Source organism: Phaenicophaeus curvirostris, chromosome 34 (genome assembly GCF_032191515.1).
Source record: "Phaenicophaeus curvirostris isolate KB17595 chromosome 34, BPBGC_Pcur_1.0, whole genome shotgun sequence".
NCBI classification, from domain to species: Eukaryota; Metazoa; Chordata; class Aves; order Cuculiformes; family Cuculidae; genus Phaenicophaeus; species Phaenicophaeus curvirostris.
This window is the reverse complement of record NC_091425.1, coordinates 1,146,219-1,161,833: the sequence shown is the minus strand read 5'-3', so window position 1 is coordinate 1,161,833 and position 15,615 is coordinate 1,146,219. Positions and strand designations below refer to the sequence as shown.

At 51.2% G+C, this 15,615-nt stretch overlaps 2 protein-coding genes across 2 annotated transcripts; both read left to right on the top strand.

Annotated features, from left to right (window-relative positions):
* Nucleotides 1-406: 406 nt before the first annotated feature.
* LOC138732627 (olfactory receptor 14A16-like) lies at nt 407-1,222 on the top strand (the record flags this gene model as incomplete). The annotated part of the gene is made up of 1 exon (XM_069879267.1): nt 407-1,222. A coding segment is annotated over one exon (816 nt), but the record flags the coding sequence as incomplete, so codon positions are not given.
* Nucleotides 1,223-12,176: 10,954 nt separating this feature from the next.
* On the top strand, nt 12,177-13,169 carry LOC138732626 (olfactory receptor 14A16-like). The gene has a single exon (XM_069879265.1). The coding sequence runs from the start codon at nt 12,198-12,200 to the stop codon at nt 13,167-13,169; it is 972 nt and encodes a 323-aa protein (XP_069735366.1). The 5' UTR covers nt 12,177-12,197.
* The last annotated feature ends 2,446 nt before the right edge of the window (nt 13,170-15,615 follow it).

Genomic DNA, 15,615 nt, shown 5'->3' with positions numbered 1-15,615 from the left:
GCCCCAGCAGTGTCCCCTGTCCCCACCGTCCCCATGTCCCCTGCTGCAGAGCAGGGCTGACTCCTTGCAGCCAGCGGGCAGAGGCTCTGCTCCTCCCGGCACATTCAGCCGGCACCGAGCAGGGCTCCAGACAGGGAGCTGGAGGAAGGGCTGAAAAAAGGGGACAAGGTGTGAGCAGGAGGGAGGGGAAGGAGAAATGGCTTTGATTTGGCTCAGAGGTTATCCTAACTTGTCACTGTCCTTCTCTCATATGACAGTGTCCTGTGTCTGGAGGCAGCAGATGTCCAACAGCAGCTCCATCACCCAGTTCCTCCTCCTGCCATTCGCAGACTCACGGGAGCTGCAGCTCCTGCACTTCTGGCTCTTCCTGGGCATCTACCTGGCTGCCCTCCTGGGAAACGACCTCATCATCATCACCATCGCCTGCGACCACCACCTCCACACCCCCATGTACTTCTTCCTCCTCAACCTCGCCCTCCTCGACATGGGATCCATCTCCACCACTGTCCCCAAATCCATGGCCAATTGCCTCTGGGACACCAAGACCATCTCCTACTCAGGATGCGTTGCCCAAATGTTTCTATTTATTTTCTTCCTTGGTACAGAATATTTTCTTCTCACAGTCATGTCCTACGACCGCTACGTTGCCATCTGCAACCCCCTGCACTACGGGACCCTCCTGGGCACCAGAGCTTGTGTCCGCATGGCAGCAGCTGCCTGGGGCGCTGGGTTTCTCTCTGCTCTGCTGCACACGGCCAGTACATTTTCCCTGCCCCTGTGCCAGGGCAATGCTGTGGACCAGTTCTTCTGTGAAATCCCCCAGATCCTCAAGCTCTCCTGCTCACATGCCAACCTCAGGGAGGTTGGGCTTCTTGTGATTAGTTTCTTAGTAGCTTTTGGCTGTTTTGTTTTCATTGTGGTGTCCTATGTGCAGATCTTCAGGGCCGTGCTGAGGATCCCCTCGGAGCAGGGACGGCACAAAGCCTTCTCCACGTGCCTCCCTCACCTGGCTGTGGTCTCCCTGTTTCTCAGCACTGACATGTTTACCTACCTTAAGCCTCCCTCCTTCTCCTCCCCATCCATGAATTTAGTTGTGTCATTTCTCTATGCAGTGGTAACTCCAGCACTGAATCCCCTCATCTACGGCTTGAGGAACAAGGACCTCAAGGATGCGCTGCGGGAACTTATAACTGGACAGAGCTCTGATGCAATAAATTCCTGACCTTCTGCATAGCAGTTCTGGTGTTACTCATGGCTGGTGTTACTGCCTTCTATATTTTTATATTTCTACTGGTTTTTTAGCTTGTGATCGTGTTTTCAACTCTTTTTGAGTTGGTTGTGGGTTAGGTAATGACAACCCACACTATTGTAATCAAAATAAAGCCACTGCAGCACCTTGTCTCTTCCTCTGACCCTTCCTCCAAGGCTTTCTGGAGCTTCAGGAACAATTCCTTTGCTCATGGCTGGAAAAGAAGAAAGTCCCAGCAGGGCAGCACTGCCAGGCACCAGCACTTGATCCCCCAGAGCTGTTCTCTCTCCATTTCCACACTCTCCTTCTCCCCCCTTGCCTTGCTGTAAGGCCTGAGGGCTCTGAGCTTGGTCACAGCCATGCTGCTTGTGGGACAGAGCTGCCTCCAGAACAGCCTTTCCATAGAGCAAGGGGACCTCCTCAGGGCAGAGCCTCAAGGCTTGGGGCTTCTTCTAAACTTTCTCTCAGGAACTGACTCAAGCATTTGTCCCAGAGGCAATAATCCTGGTGAAACCCCTGCCAACCACCATTCCCAGCACTGGCCTCTCACCCCAGCTTGGAGAGTTTCTTTGTTCTTCCATGAGAGGACACTGATTGAGTAGACCAAAGGCCAATTTGGCATTGTACGGATCAGATGTGAGCGCACACATCATGTCTGTGAGCTGAGATGAACCTGAATGTGTAGACAGAGCAGTTTCTTCAGTTTCCACGAAGATCTCTGGGACAGATATTGCCTCGAAGTCTCTTCTCATTGCAAGTAACAAGACATGGGAAGTCGCCTCAATATAGCACTTGGATGTCCCTCCACGAACAAAGGTCCCCATGTTCATTCCTCATGATGTGGGGCAAGCGTACTTTTACCTGTTCAGGTCCTAGGACATGAGGAGGTGATGGATGAGTAGGGGGTTAGGATGTCAGTTGTGTCTCAGAAACTCAGAATCCAGCAGGAAACATCTGACTGTGACGGGGACGATGAGGTCAGTTGTGTCTCTGGAGGTGACGGGGCAGCAGCAGGAACACGGCTGGGAAAGGAGCTCTGCCCAAGCCCCCACAGGACCTGTGCAGGGAGAGGGCTTGGGGACGGATGGAAAACACAACGGAGCCTCCTCAGGCCAGGAACAGGCTGGCAGCATCAGCAGGAAAATCCCTTACGGTACGGGGGCACCACGGGTCCTTCACACCTCGGCACCTGCCAGGATCTGCTGACAGCATCTCTGGGGCAAATGCCTTGTGTTCCTTCTGTTGCCCCAGCAGCGTCACAGACACAAATCCCTTACAGTCAGGGGGCACCTCGAGCCCTTTGCCATTTCTTCTGCCCACAGGGATTGCATGAAGTTATTACAGTTTCTGGAAATTTCTATATGGGCACAAAATCTGCTTTTATTATAAAAATTTATGACTGGATGAGGGTTTAGTGGTGTCTGGGGATGATGTGCCATGTGCAGAAATAGGTGTTAAGCAGCCTGCGATCAAGCACCAAGTGCAGAGAGGAGCAAATGCAGGTAGGGAGTGTACCGGTAGGACCCAAATACAGAACGATATGGAGAGCTAGGATGATGTCTGGGAGAGGAAAGAGTCACAAGGAGGAACTTGTCAGGAAGAAGTAATGTCAAGGGATGGGTAGTGGATGGGCAGACTATTTTTTGAGCTTGAAGATCACAGGCTTCTAGAATATCTTGGGTTGGAAGGGGCTCATGAGGATCACTGAGTCCAGCTCCCTGATCCTCACACGACTGTGTAAAATGGAACCATATCACTAAGATGATTGTCAAGATGCTCCTTGGATTCTGACAGGCTTGGTGCCATCACCACTTCCCTGGGGTGTTCCAGTGACTGAGCACCCTCTCCATGAGGAACCTTTTCCAGATGTCCAGTTGGAACTTCCCCTGATGCAGCTTCATTCCTTTTCCTTGTGATCTACCCTGGTCACCAGGGTAAGGAGATCAGCGCCTTCCCCTTCACTGCCCTCCTTGAGGAAGCTCAAGACTGGGATGAGGTCCCAGCCGTGTCCCACGCTGGGCTCTGCACACAGCCCTGCTCTGGGCTCTGACAAGCTCTGGGCAAGAAGAGAGGCTGGACACGAAGAGCAACGGAAATCCAGGACTCCTGGTTTCAATCCAGCAGATGCCACCACAGACCGTGTCCTCACCGTTCCGTTCCAGCCCTTCTGCCCAGGCCAGGTCGAGAGTCTGAGCTCAGCAGCAGAGCAGCCTGCCCCACACGAGGACCTGCGGGAAGAGGATTATCTTTCTTGTGGATTCTGCAGCCACAGAAATGCTCCCTTGCACTTCTCCAAGGACATCCCTTTCCCCAAGGGAGCATGTCCAGCCTGGCCTGGCTGCCGGTGCTGGTTTCCTCCCTGTGCAGCCCACAAGGCCACTTCTATGACCCAGATTTCTATGTTCAGGCCCTTCTATGTCCTTCAGGGAGTGCGAGAGAGAGATAGACCAGTGGAGCAGGGCCCTCTCACTAACTCAGCGGCTGCTGGGGCTGGTGTGTTCGAACATCATCCACCTGCAAACTGTAAGGTTGGGGGAACAAGAGATGGGGAAGGGCAGCAAGTTCCTGCCAGAGGAAGGAAACCTGCTCCCCTCACCCAGACAGCAAAACCCCAGATCCCCCTGGGGAACAAGTACCAGCTGCTGCAGGTGGAATCTAACCCTGAGGATGAGGATGATGGTTCCCACAGCCTAGAATCCTTCCCTAGGCTGCACCATCCTCAGAAAAAGATAAAAACATCCTCCATCAAGAAGAAGAGGAGGGTGATTGTTGTAGGGGACTCCCTCCTAAAAGGAACAGAGGGACCCATTTGCAGACCGGACCCGCTCCACAGAGAGGTCTGCTGCTTACCAGGGGCATCAGGGAAGGAGGGAGCTAGAAAACTTCCTTCCCTGGTCCACGAGACAGACTACTATCCTCTGATAGTAGTCCAAACTGGTAATGACGACCTAACAAACAAAAAGTCCAAAGCCATCAAGAATGGCTTCAGGACCATTGGGAAAGTGATGGAGGGCTCTGGGGCACAAGTGGTATTCTGCTCCATCCCAAGGCTAAATAGGGAGGAGCGGGAAGCCAGGAAGAAGAATTCGCTCCGAGCCTGGTGCGAGGAGAGGGGCTTTGGCTTCTTTGATCATGGGGTGGCTCACGCACCCCCAGGCTTTCACGCTAAGGGTGGACACGTGGGTCTCCTAGGGGGGCTAAAGCCCTTGCTAAAAACCTAACTAAGCTCATAAATCGAGCTTTAAACTAGATGTGAAGGGGGAGGGGGTTGAGCCCAGGCTAGACAGGAACGAGCCTGGACGAGGGAAATTGGTGATTGGGAGAGGGTGTGCTGGTGAGGACCACCAGTACCTCACCAACCAGAAAGTGGGGGAGAACACACCTCGGGGTGCTCAAGGAGATACAGGCACTCTGGAGCTAGCTACTCCAGTGACCAGGCAGTTGGGAACGAACTCTGTTCCCTCTAAGAGGGCTGAAGGCTCGGCAGCTCAGCTGAAGGGCATTTACACCAATGCACACAGCATGGGGAATAAGAAGGAAGAGCTGGAAGCTGTCGTAGGGCAAGGGGCCTATGATGTCGTTGCCATCACGGAAACGTGGTGGGACGAGTCATATAACCGGAGTATGGCTATGGTGGGGTACAAACCCTTCAGGAGGGATAGGAAGGGTAGGAGAGGAGGCGGGGTAGCCCTCTTTGTAAGGGAGGACTTGGACTCCGTTGAGATGGAGTGTGGCGATCAGGAGGTTGAGTGCCTGTGGGTTAAAATCAGAGGAGCCCACCAGAAGGTAGATTTTGTGATGGGAGTCTGTTACAGACCACCCAGCCAAGGAGAAGCAGCTGATGGGCTCTTCTATAAACAGCTGCGGTCAATCTCTAGATCAATGCCTCTCGTTCTTGTGGGAGACTTCAATCTGCCTGATATCTGCTGGGAGTACAATGTCTATGGGTCCTAGAAAACAGGTTAGAACCCTGGAATTGAAGATTTCAGTCCAAAACATGAGACTTCTGCACTAAAAGGATGGGTGTGGAGCTACAAATGTGTCTTTTGATCCCTCAAGGGATGAGAACCTCTTGCTTCCAAGAAATGAAGCTCTGGTCCTGAATGCAGGGCTTTAGGCACTCCAGTAGAGGCTTCGAGCCGTAAAGGAGGGGGTTGGATACTTTCCATGACAGTCTGGAGCTTCAAAAGGAGGGTTTGGGTCCTACCAGTGGTGCTTTGAAAGTGAAACTGAGGCTTTGAGCCCGGACCTCGGGTTTCATGCCCTGAAATGAAGCTGTGGTACCAAAGGCAACAGCTTTGCAGCTTGAAATATACCTGAGAGGCTAAAAATGAGGATCTGGGCCTTTACAACTGCAAACAACTCCAAAAATGAAGCTTTGTTCCCGGAAAAGGAAGCTCTGGAAGCTAGAAAGGAGCTAAAAATAAGGCTTTGGCCCATAACACTGAGGTTTCAGACATCCAGAATCAACTTTGATCCTTAAAAATTATGCTCCGGGACAATGAAATGTGTCTTTAGACTTAAAAAACGAGGGTTGAGACTCAAAATGTAACTATGGGCCTCCTAAGAAAAGCTATAAGTGTTAAAAGACAAGTTGGAACCCTAAAATCAAGGATTTCCACCCTAAATATGAGACTTGGGGCACTAAAGAGATGGGTGCAGTGCTACAAGTTAAGTCTTTTGTCCCTGCGAAGGAGACAAACCTCTTGGTTCCTCTGTTGCCTCAAGAAATGAAGCTCTGGTCAAAACTGCAGGACTTTGGGTGCTCCAATGGAGGCTTGAGGCTGTAAAGGGGGAGGTTGGATCCTTTATGTGAGAGTTTGGAGCTTCAAAAAGAGCCTTTGGGCCCTACAAATGTTGCTTTGAAACTGAAATTGCATCTTTGAGCCCCGACATCAGGTTCTTTACCCTAAAAAGAAGCCATGGTAGTGAACAGGGTGGCTTTCACCCTAAAAATGGGACTTGAGAGGCTCAAAAAGAGGATTTGAGCCCTCACAGTGAGGCTTTGTTGCCTGAAAAGGGGGCTTTGGGAGCTAAAAATGAGCTTTTGAGCCCTGTTAGAGGCTTTTGTCTCCAACATGGAAGCTGTGGACATAGAAAACCAGACATTGTGCCTTAAAAATTGTGCTCTGGGCCTTAAAATGAGTCTTTGAAGATCAAAAGGGGAGGGGGTGGAACTTATGTATTAGGGCCCGTACCCTAACATGAAGCTCTGAGACCCAAAACGCAGTGTCTGCCTCCAGAGCCCCAGGCTGGGAACCGGGGTTTTGGACCAAAACGAGGGGATCTGGCCCCAAAATAGCGCTGGGGGTTGTGGCAGGAGGCGCTTTGGCTGCACAGAGCTCTGGCCCCTCAGTCGCACACGCACAGAACCGTTAAGGCTGACGAGCTCTCCCGAGGCATCAAATCTGCTGAGTTTGAACCCCCAGGGGTGCAGAATCCCCCGCTGCCCTGGAGCCTCGGCCGAGGCTGCCCCACGTTCACACAAAGGCTTTTCCCCTCCTGTCTATCCCAGAAGGATCCTGCTCCTCTGGATGAGAAGCTGGATGTTCCCAGGTGTCACAGGAGCCTTGGCCAGGTGATAGCTGCGTTCATGGAGCCGTCAAGTGCCAAAGTCCTTTCTTTCAATCGTGGCCTCGGTGCCTTGTTGACGTCTAAACTGAGCTCTCTTGTTCCCTAGGTTTGTCTATGAGCATAAAATAGAGACCCACTTAGCAGGCTGCCCCAAGCAGGAGGTGGGAAGTGATGTAAATTGCATTGGGTTTGGTCTCTCTTTATATTCCTTTTATCTTTTTTTCTTTCGTCTATTAATCTATTTTTACCTTGGCCCTCAAATGAAAAAAACATCTCCATGGAGAAGCACGGACAGAGAGCTGGCCAGCTGAAGTTTGCCCTGAGGAGGTGGACGTGGGCACCAGAACACTTGCTCTTCCTCACTAACAAGAGACCTCCACCAATCCCATGCCCTTTCAAAAGGGATTTCACAAAGAAATATTGATCTTCTCCTGGAACTTCCTCAGCCTGCAGAAGAGAAGGCATCGGGGGGACGTTATAGAGGCCTTCCCGTACCTGAAGGGGTCACCAAGAAAGCTGGCAAGGGACTTTTTCCAAGGGCATGGAATGATAGGATGACGGGGTGGCGTTATGGCCTAGGGAAGATTTAGATTAGACATTAGGGAGGAATTGTTCACAAAGAAGGTGGTGAGGACGTGGCTCAGGTATCCCAGGGAAGCTGTGTGTGCCCCCTGCCTGGAGGGGTTCAAGGTCGGGCTGGATGGGGCTTGGAGCAGCCTGGTCCAGTGGGAGGTGTCCCTGACCAGGGAAGGGGGGTTGAAACTGGACGGGCTTTAAGGTCCTTACCAACCCAAACCATTGTATGAGTTTGAAAGTTCTAGAAAGTTTCAGATAAAACGTTTTTCTTAGGTGCACTTTGAAATCTTCCTCTGTAACCACACTGGGAAATGACTACAAGGAGCCATGCGAGGCTTGAAGACTTGAAGAAAACAACAGGAAGAGAAAGAGCTCATTAAGGCTTTCTGTAGGTTAATGAGATCCAGGATGGAATTGCTGATGAGTCCTTGAACCTCAGCTGCTGAGAGGAGATGGAACAAAGCTCTCAAGAAGTCAAAAGCAAAGCTCAAAGTTTCTTGAAGTCTTAGTTGGTCTCAGTGAGCATCGTTAGTGACAAAGGCTCCCCAGGGACTCATTAGAGCCGAGAATTGGAGGCCATGATTGCAGGAGGACAAAGGCGCCGTGCAGGCAGCTGTGATGCTAAGAAAAGCCTGGGTTCACTTAGTGAAGCAGAAAGTCCAAGCCCTGACCCCCAGGCCCTGGGCAGGGAGATCTGGCTTTGACTGCAATGATGTTGGTGCCATGAGCCTTCTCACATTGCTGAATTGAAGTGGAAGCAGTTATTTCTTGTGATTCCAAATACAGGCCTGTAGGGTTCCTTGAGATGCCAAGGCTCTCACACAGCTCCACGTGCACCAGAAGAGTTGGGTGATAGAAGGGTAGGGTTATTAACGGGTTGGATCGTAGAAGAGTGGCAGAAAATGCGTTTGAGAGAAAGATCATGTCAGAGAGGAGTCGAGTCATAGAGGTGCAATACAGAAGGACAGATGGTTCATAGAACGTTCAAATCATTGTGGATCATAGAATACTCAGGTCATGGAAGAGTCAAGTCCTACGAGTGTGAGAGTTTAGTCGGGCATTGGCAGTGTTTGGTCATGGAAAGGTCATAGAAGAGTTCACTCATAGAAGTTTCATGGAAACATTGAGGCACAGAAAGTGTGCGTTGTAGAAGCATCAGGATATAGAAAGACTGCAGAAGTATCACATTATAGAAGAGTTATCCAAGAGTCACAGAATTGTCAGTTCATAAAGGAAATGTCTCATATGAGTCAGGTCATAGAGAGTCATAGAGGGGTCAGGTCATAGAAGGGTTTGTTAATAGTTGGGTCTTAGAAGAGTCGGGTCACAGAAGCATCTGGTCAAATATTGGTCATAGAAGCATTGGAGCATAAATGATTCATGTCATAGAAGAGTCACAGAAGACCTGGATCGGAGAAAGTCACAGCACTGAAGAGTCAGAGAGTAGCTGGGTCATAGAACGGTTTCTTCATAGAAGGCTTAAGTCATAGAAGGACCTGGTCATGTAAGCGATGGTCGCGGAAGAGTTTAGTCATAGACAAGTCGGCTCGTAGAGGAGATATAGAAGAGCCCAGTCACAGATGGTCCATAGAAGAGTCAGCTCATAGAATATTTGAGTCATAGAAGATTTGGGTTATAGAATATTTGGGTCATGGAAGAGTCGACTCATAGAAACTTGAGTCGGGTCATAGAGGGGTCATAGAAGTGCCGGTTCACAAAAGGCTTAGGCCATAGAAGGGCTGTGTCATAGATTAGTCGGGTCATAGAGGAGTCGGGTTATAGAAGAGTCAGGTCATAGAAGAATCACAGAGAAGTCAGGTCATAGAAAATTACGGAAGAGTCAGAGGAGAGTTGGGTCACAGAAGGCTTGGGTCATAGAAGACTTTTTTTAGAAGTGTTGGGTCATAAAAGACTCATATCTTAGAGGATTGGCGTCATAGAGGGTTGGGTCATATAAGAATTCAACTGTAGAAGGTTTAGAGAAGTGTTGGGTCATAGAAGGATCAAAGAAGATTTGGGCTATAGAAAGATCAGGTCATAAAAGGGACAGAGAAGTGCTGTTTATAGAAGAGTCTGGTCATAAAAGTTTCATAGAAAGTTTGGGTCATTTAAGGGTCATAGAGGAGTCTGGACATAAAAAAATTCAGGTCATAAAGAAGTCTTAGAAGGGTCATATAAGTCTTGGGTCATAGAAGATTCACTAGAGTCAAAGAGGGCTCAGGTGACAGAAAACCTGCGTCCTAGAAGAGGTGGCTTATGTAAGTGTCTGGTCATGGGAGAATCAGACCGTGGAAGAGTTGGGTCATAGAAGGATGGTGAGACATAATCTACCAAGGGAAATAAAATCCCCTTCTCTTTCAGACACCCAGAAATGGGATCCTACTAGACAAATTCTGGGGCAAAGCCTTTTGCTCCCCTACTCATCCACTGGCCATTTCTGATGTGGCAGTGGTACCAGCGGTCAGGGAGTTCCAACACTCTCCATGACCTCTGGAAGATGATGGAGACACTGTGACATCTTCCTGTTCCCTCAGCTCCCTGCGATGCTGCCCCTCCTGTCTCATAGACTGTGAAGAATTCCTTTTGCCCAAGAGATCCCTGACTTGACCTCTACCCACTACTGGTCAAACTCCTCCAGAGTCCTACCATGAGTCACAAAGCCCTGTGAGACCTTGATGGGGAAGGCAGGGACAGAGGACACAGTGAACCTCAGATCTGTCTACACCTGACCCTTCTAAATCGAGCAGTGCCTACGCAGCGTATTTTTCTTCTTTAACTGTTCCAGAAGCAGCAAAATCTCATCATGGGTCCTTGAATGGACTTTCAAGCTGAGACTCAGTTTATCTGGAGCCTTGCAGTGCTTGGAAGATGCTGTCCTTGACTACCATCTCTCCTGAGCTCTGTGACCATGTCCCAGCTCTGTCTCCCATGGGAATGGCTCCAGCTCCTCCTGCCTGTGCCCCTGGCTGAGGCCATTGCTGCCCATTAGGGCTGAAGCCCTGAAGCTGTGGCACCAGGCAAACTCATCCCTGCCATGAGGAAACCACGACCAAGGGTTTCAAGACCCTGTGTGTGCATAAGCTTTGCAGAAGATGTGTCTGGGGGAAAGGGAGCTGAGTGTCTTCCCAGCCCCAAGTCTAAAGACCTCGGATGAAATGCCTGAATTCACTCCGTGGGACAGATCCTCCTACTTTGGAGAAATGATTTCGTTCGCTGTCACCTTTCTGAGGTCCTGTCTAATGGTGAGACAAGAAATTGATTCTCATTCCCTATTATTTTTCTAACAGGAGCAATGACACTGCAGGACAGAAGTGTGCCTGCCCAGATGATGAAGGAAGCATCAGGGATGGCTTCAGCCTGTTTCTCAGAATGTTCCCCTGGAGCCCCAGGGACACCTCGAGGGAGCCCAGAGGGAGCAGAGAAAGCGCTGCCTTGGGCTGCTCCTCTGCTGCTGAGCTGGGCTGGGCTCCTGGCAGGGAGGGAGCTCATCATGAGACAGGAGATCATAAAAGAGCCAGGTCTGGCCGGGAGCAGCTCCTCTGCAAAGCCCAGCAGGGCTGAGGGCACTGCCTGCAGGCAGCGAGGGGACAGGAGGGAGCAGAGAGAGGGGAAAGGCAGGTGGGGTGGCAGGAGAGAGGAGGCTTCATTTGGAGAAAACTCTTCACAGCCCTTCTCCAGGTGAGTCTCTGAGTGCAGGACAATGCAGGTGCGGTTGCTGGAGGGATCTCCTAAAGCCGGCACAGCCACAGCCTGTGGGATCTGTCAGGAGGGCTCTTGCATTAAAGATAAGGAACTTCCCAGACTCTGTGTTTTCAGTTCCCTGCACCTGGGGAATTTGGTGGGAGAAATGGAACCAGAGCCTTTCATGCTTAAACAAGTCACTGAGACTCCTGAGCAGTATCCTTGAGTGGTCAGCAGGTCCGATAGGAGCCTCCGAATATGTCTCCAGCTGGTCCTCTGCCCATGGACAGCAGCAGCATCACCTCTGCTGGACCCATCAGGCTCAGTCTGTTCCATCCTTTTCTGCTTATCAACAAGACCCTACGTCCAGCTTAACCCAGGCAGATGTTTGTGTAGGGCCAGGGGGATGCAGAGAGGGTCAGATGGGATCTGTGAGCGCTGACAGGGAGAAGGCATGGGACAGGGAATCAGCTCCATTGAGGAAAACCTCCAGACAGAAGGGATAGGATCAGAGATTGAGAGGAAACTTAAACCAGAGATGTTGCTGTTGTTCTCTTGTTCTCTCTGCCAGTCTCTCTGGGGATGGGAGTTGCAGAGTCAGGCACTAATCTTCTGTGCGGCTTTGGGCAGTGCATTCCTGAGGAATTAATTATCTCGTCTGCACTAAGATATCCTCGTTAGGACATTTGGCTTTTCTTGAGTTTTCCTCGCAAGCACTATGCTGCCCTCACAGATGCAAACCTGTCCCGTCACACCTTTAGGCATTCGAAACCTCTAAGCCTGCTACCTTCTCAGCTCCTCATCCCCGGCAGTGCAGATGCTGACAGGCCCTTCTGCACCAGCAGCAGTTCCCCTGGACAACGCTGAACCCCAGCAGTGTCCCCTGTCCCCACCGTCCCCATGTCCCCTGCTGCAGAGCAGGGCTGACTCCTTGCAGCCAGCGGGCAGAGGCTCTGCTCCTCCCGGCACATTCAGCCGGCACCGAGCAGGGCTCCAGGCTCAGAGCTGAAGGAAGGGCTGAAAAAAGGTGACAAGGTGTGAGCAGGAGGGAGGGGAAGGAGAAATGGCTTTGATTTGGCTCAGAGGTTATCCTAACTTGTCACTGTCCTTCTCTCATATGACAGTGCCCCATGTCTGGAGGCAGCAGATGTCCAACAGCAGCTCCATCACCCAGTTCCTCCTCCTGCCATTCGCAGACTCACGGGAGCTGCAGCTCTTGCACTTCTGGCTCTTCCTGGGCATCTACCTGGCTGCCCTCGTGGGCAACGGCCTCATCATCATCACCATCGCCTGCGACCACCACCTCCACACCCCCATGTACTTCTTCCTCCTCAACCTCGCCCTCCTCGACATGGGATCCATCTCCACCACTGTCCCCAAATCCATGGCCAATTCCCTCTGGGACACCAGGGCCATCTCCTACTCAGGATGTGTTGCCCAAATGTTTCTATTTATTTTCTTCCTTGGTACAGAATATTTTCTTCTCACAGTCATGTCCTACGACCGCTACGTTGCCATCTGCAACCCCCTGCACTACGGGACCCTCCTGGGCAGCAGAGCTTGTGTCCACATGGCAGCAGCTGCCTGGGGCACTGGGTTTCTCTCTGCTCTGCTGCACACGGCCAGTACATTTTCCCTGCCCCTGTGCCAGGGCAATGCTGTGGACCAGTTCTTCTGTGAAATCCCGCAGATCCTCAAGCTCTCCTGCTCACATGCCAACCTCCGGGAGGTTGGGCTTATTGTGGTTAGTTTCTTAGTAGCTTTTGGCTGTTTTGTTTTCATTGTGGTGTCCTATGTGCAGATCTTCAGGGCCGTGCTGAGGATCCCCTCGGAGCAGGGACGGCACAAAGCCTTCTCCACGTGCCTCCCTCACCTGGCTGTGGTCTCCCTGTTTCTCAGCACTGACACGTTTACCTACCTTAAGCCTCCCTCCTTCTCCTCCCCATCCATGAATTTAGTTGTGTCGTTTCTCTATGCAGTGGTAACTCCAGCACTGAATCCCCTCATCTACGGCTTGAGGAACAAGGACCTCAAGGATGCGCTGCGGGAACTTATAACTGGACAGAGCTCTGATGCAATAAATTCCTGACCTTCTGCATAGCAGTTCTGGTGTTACTCATGGCTGGTGTTACTGCCTTCTATATTTTTATATTTCTACTTTTTTTTTTTTAACTTATGATCATGTTTTCAACTCTTTTTGAGTTCGTTGTGGGTTAGGTAATGACAACCCACACTATTGTAATCAAAATAAAGCCACTGCAGCACCTTGTCTCTTCCTCTGACCCTCCCTCCAAGGCTTTCTGGAGCTTCAGGAACAATTCCTTTGCTCCTGGCTGGAAAAGAAGAAAGTCCCAGCAGGGCAGCACTGCCAGACACCAGCACTTGATCCCCCAGAGCTGTTCTCTCTCCATTTCCACACTCTCCTTCTCCCCCCTTGCCTTGCTGTAAGGCCTGAGGGCTCTGAGCTTGGTCACAGCCATGCTGCTTGTGGGACAGAGCTGCCTCCAGAACAGCCTTTCCATAGAGCAAGGGGACCTCCTCAGGGCAGAGCCTCAAGGCTTGGGGCTTCTTCTAAACTTTCTCTCAGGAACTGACTCAAGCATTTGTCCCAGAGGCAATAATCCTGGTGAAACCCCTGCCAACCACCATTCCCAGCACCGGCCTCTCACCCCAGCTTGGAGAGTTTCTTTGTTCTTCCATGAGAGGACACTGATTGAGTAGACCAAAGGCCAATTTGGCATTGTACGGATCAGATGTGAGCGCACACATCATGTCTGTGAGCTGAGATGAACCTGAATGTGTAGAAAGAGCAGTTTCTTCAGTTTCCACAAAGATCTCTGGGACAGATATTGCCTCGAAGTCTCTTCTCATTGCAAGTAACAAGACATGGGAAATCGCCTCAATATAGCACTTGGATGTCCCTCCACGAACCAAGGTCCCCATGTTCATTCCTCATGATGTGGGGCAAGCGTACTTTTACCTGTTCAGGTCCTAGGACATGAGGAGGTGATGGATGAGTAGGGGGTTAGGATGTCAGTTGTGTCTCAGAAACTCAGAATCCAGCAGGAAACATCTGACTGTGACGGGGACGGTGAGGTCAGTTGTGTCTCTGGAGGTGACGGGGCAGCAGCAGGAACACGGCTGGGAAAGGAGCTCTGCCCAAGCCCCCACAGGACCTGTGCAGGGAGAGGGCTTGGGTACGGATGGAAAACACAACGGAGCCTCCTCAGGCCAGGAACAGGCTGGCAGCATCAGCAGGAAAATCCCTTACGGTACGGGGGCACCACGGGTCCTTCACACCTCGGCACCTGCCAGGATCTGCTGACAGCATCTCTGGGGCAAATGCCTTGTGCTCCTTCTGTTGCCCCAGCAGCGTCACAGACACAAATCCCTTACAGTCAGGGGGCACCTCGAGCCCTTTGCCATTTCTTCTGCCCACAGGGATTGCATGAAGTTATTACAGTTTCTGGAAATTTCTATATGGGCACAAAATCTGCTTTTATTATAAAAATTTATGACTGGATGAGGGTTTAGTGGTGTCTGGGGATGATGTGCCATGTGCAGAAATAGGTGTTAAGCAGCCTGCGATCAAGCACCAAGTGCAGAGAGGAGCAAATGCAGGTAGGGAGTGTACCGGTAGGACCCAAATACAGAACGATATGGAGAGCTAGGATGATGTCTGGGAGAGGAAAGAGTCACAAGGAGGAACTTGTCAGGAAGAAGTAATGTCAAGGGATGGGTAGTGGATGGGCAGACTATTTTTTGAGCTTGAAGATCACAGGCTTCTAGAATATCTTGGGTTGGAAGGGGCTCATGAGGATCACTGAGTCCAGCTCCCTGATCCTCACACGACTGTGTAAAATGGAACCATATCACTAAGATGATTGTCAAGATGCTCCTTGAACTCTGACAGGCTTGGTGCCATCACCACTTCCCTGGGGTGTTCCAGTGACTGAGCACCCTCTCCATGAGGAACCTTTTCCAGATGTCCAGTTGGAACTTCCCCTGATGCAGCTTCATTCCTTTTCCTTGTGACCTACCCTGGTCACCAGGGTAAGGAGATCAGCGCCTTCCCCTTCACTGCCCTCCTTGAGGAAGCTGAAGACTGGGATGAGGTCCCAGCCGTGTCCCACGCTGGGCTCTGCACACAGCCCTGCTCTGGGCTCTGACAAGCTCTGGGCAAGAAGAGAGGCTGGACACGAAGAGCAACGGAAATCCAGGACTCCTGGTTTCAATCCAGCAGATGCCACCACAGACCGTGTCCTCACCGTTCCGTTCCAGCCCTTCTGCCCAGGCCAGGGCGAGAGTCTGAGCTCAGCAGCAGAGCAGCCTGCCCCACACGAGGACCTGCGGGAAGAGGATTATCTTTCTTGTGGATTCTGCAGCCACAGAAATGCTCCCTTGCACTTCTCCAAGGACATCCCTTTCCCCAAGGGAGCATGTCCAGCCTGGCCTGGCTGCCGGTGCTGGTTTCCTCCCTGTGCAGCCCACAAGGCCACTTCTATGACCCAGATTTCTATGTTCAGGCCCTTCTA

Excerpts from the sequence above, each read along its gene's own strand:
- LOC138732626 (XM_069879265.1), top strand. The coding sequence starts at position 12,198 with ATGACAGTGCCCCATGTCTGGAGGCAGCAGATGTCCAACAGCAGCTCC.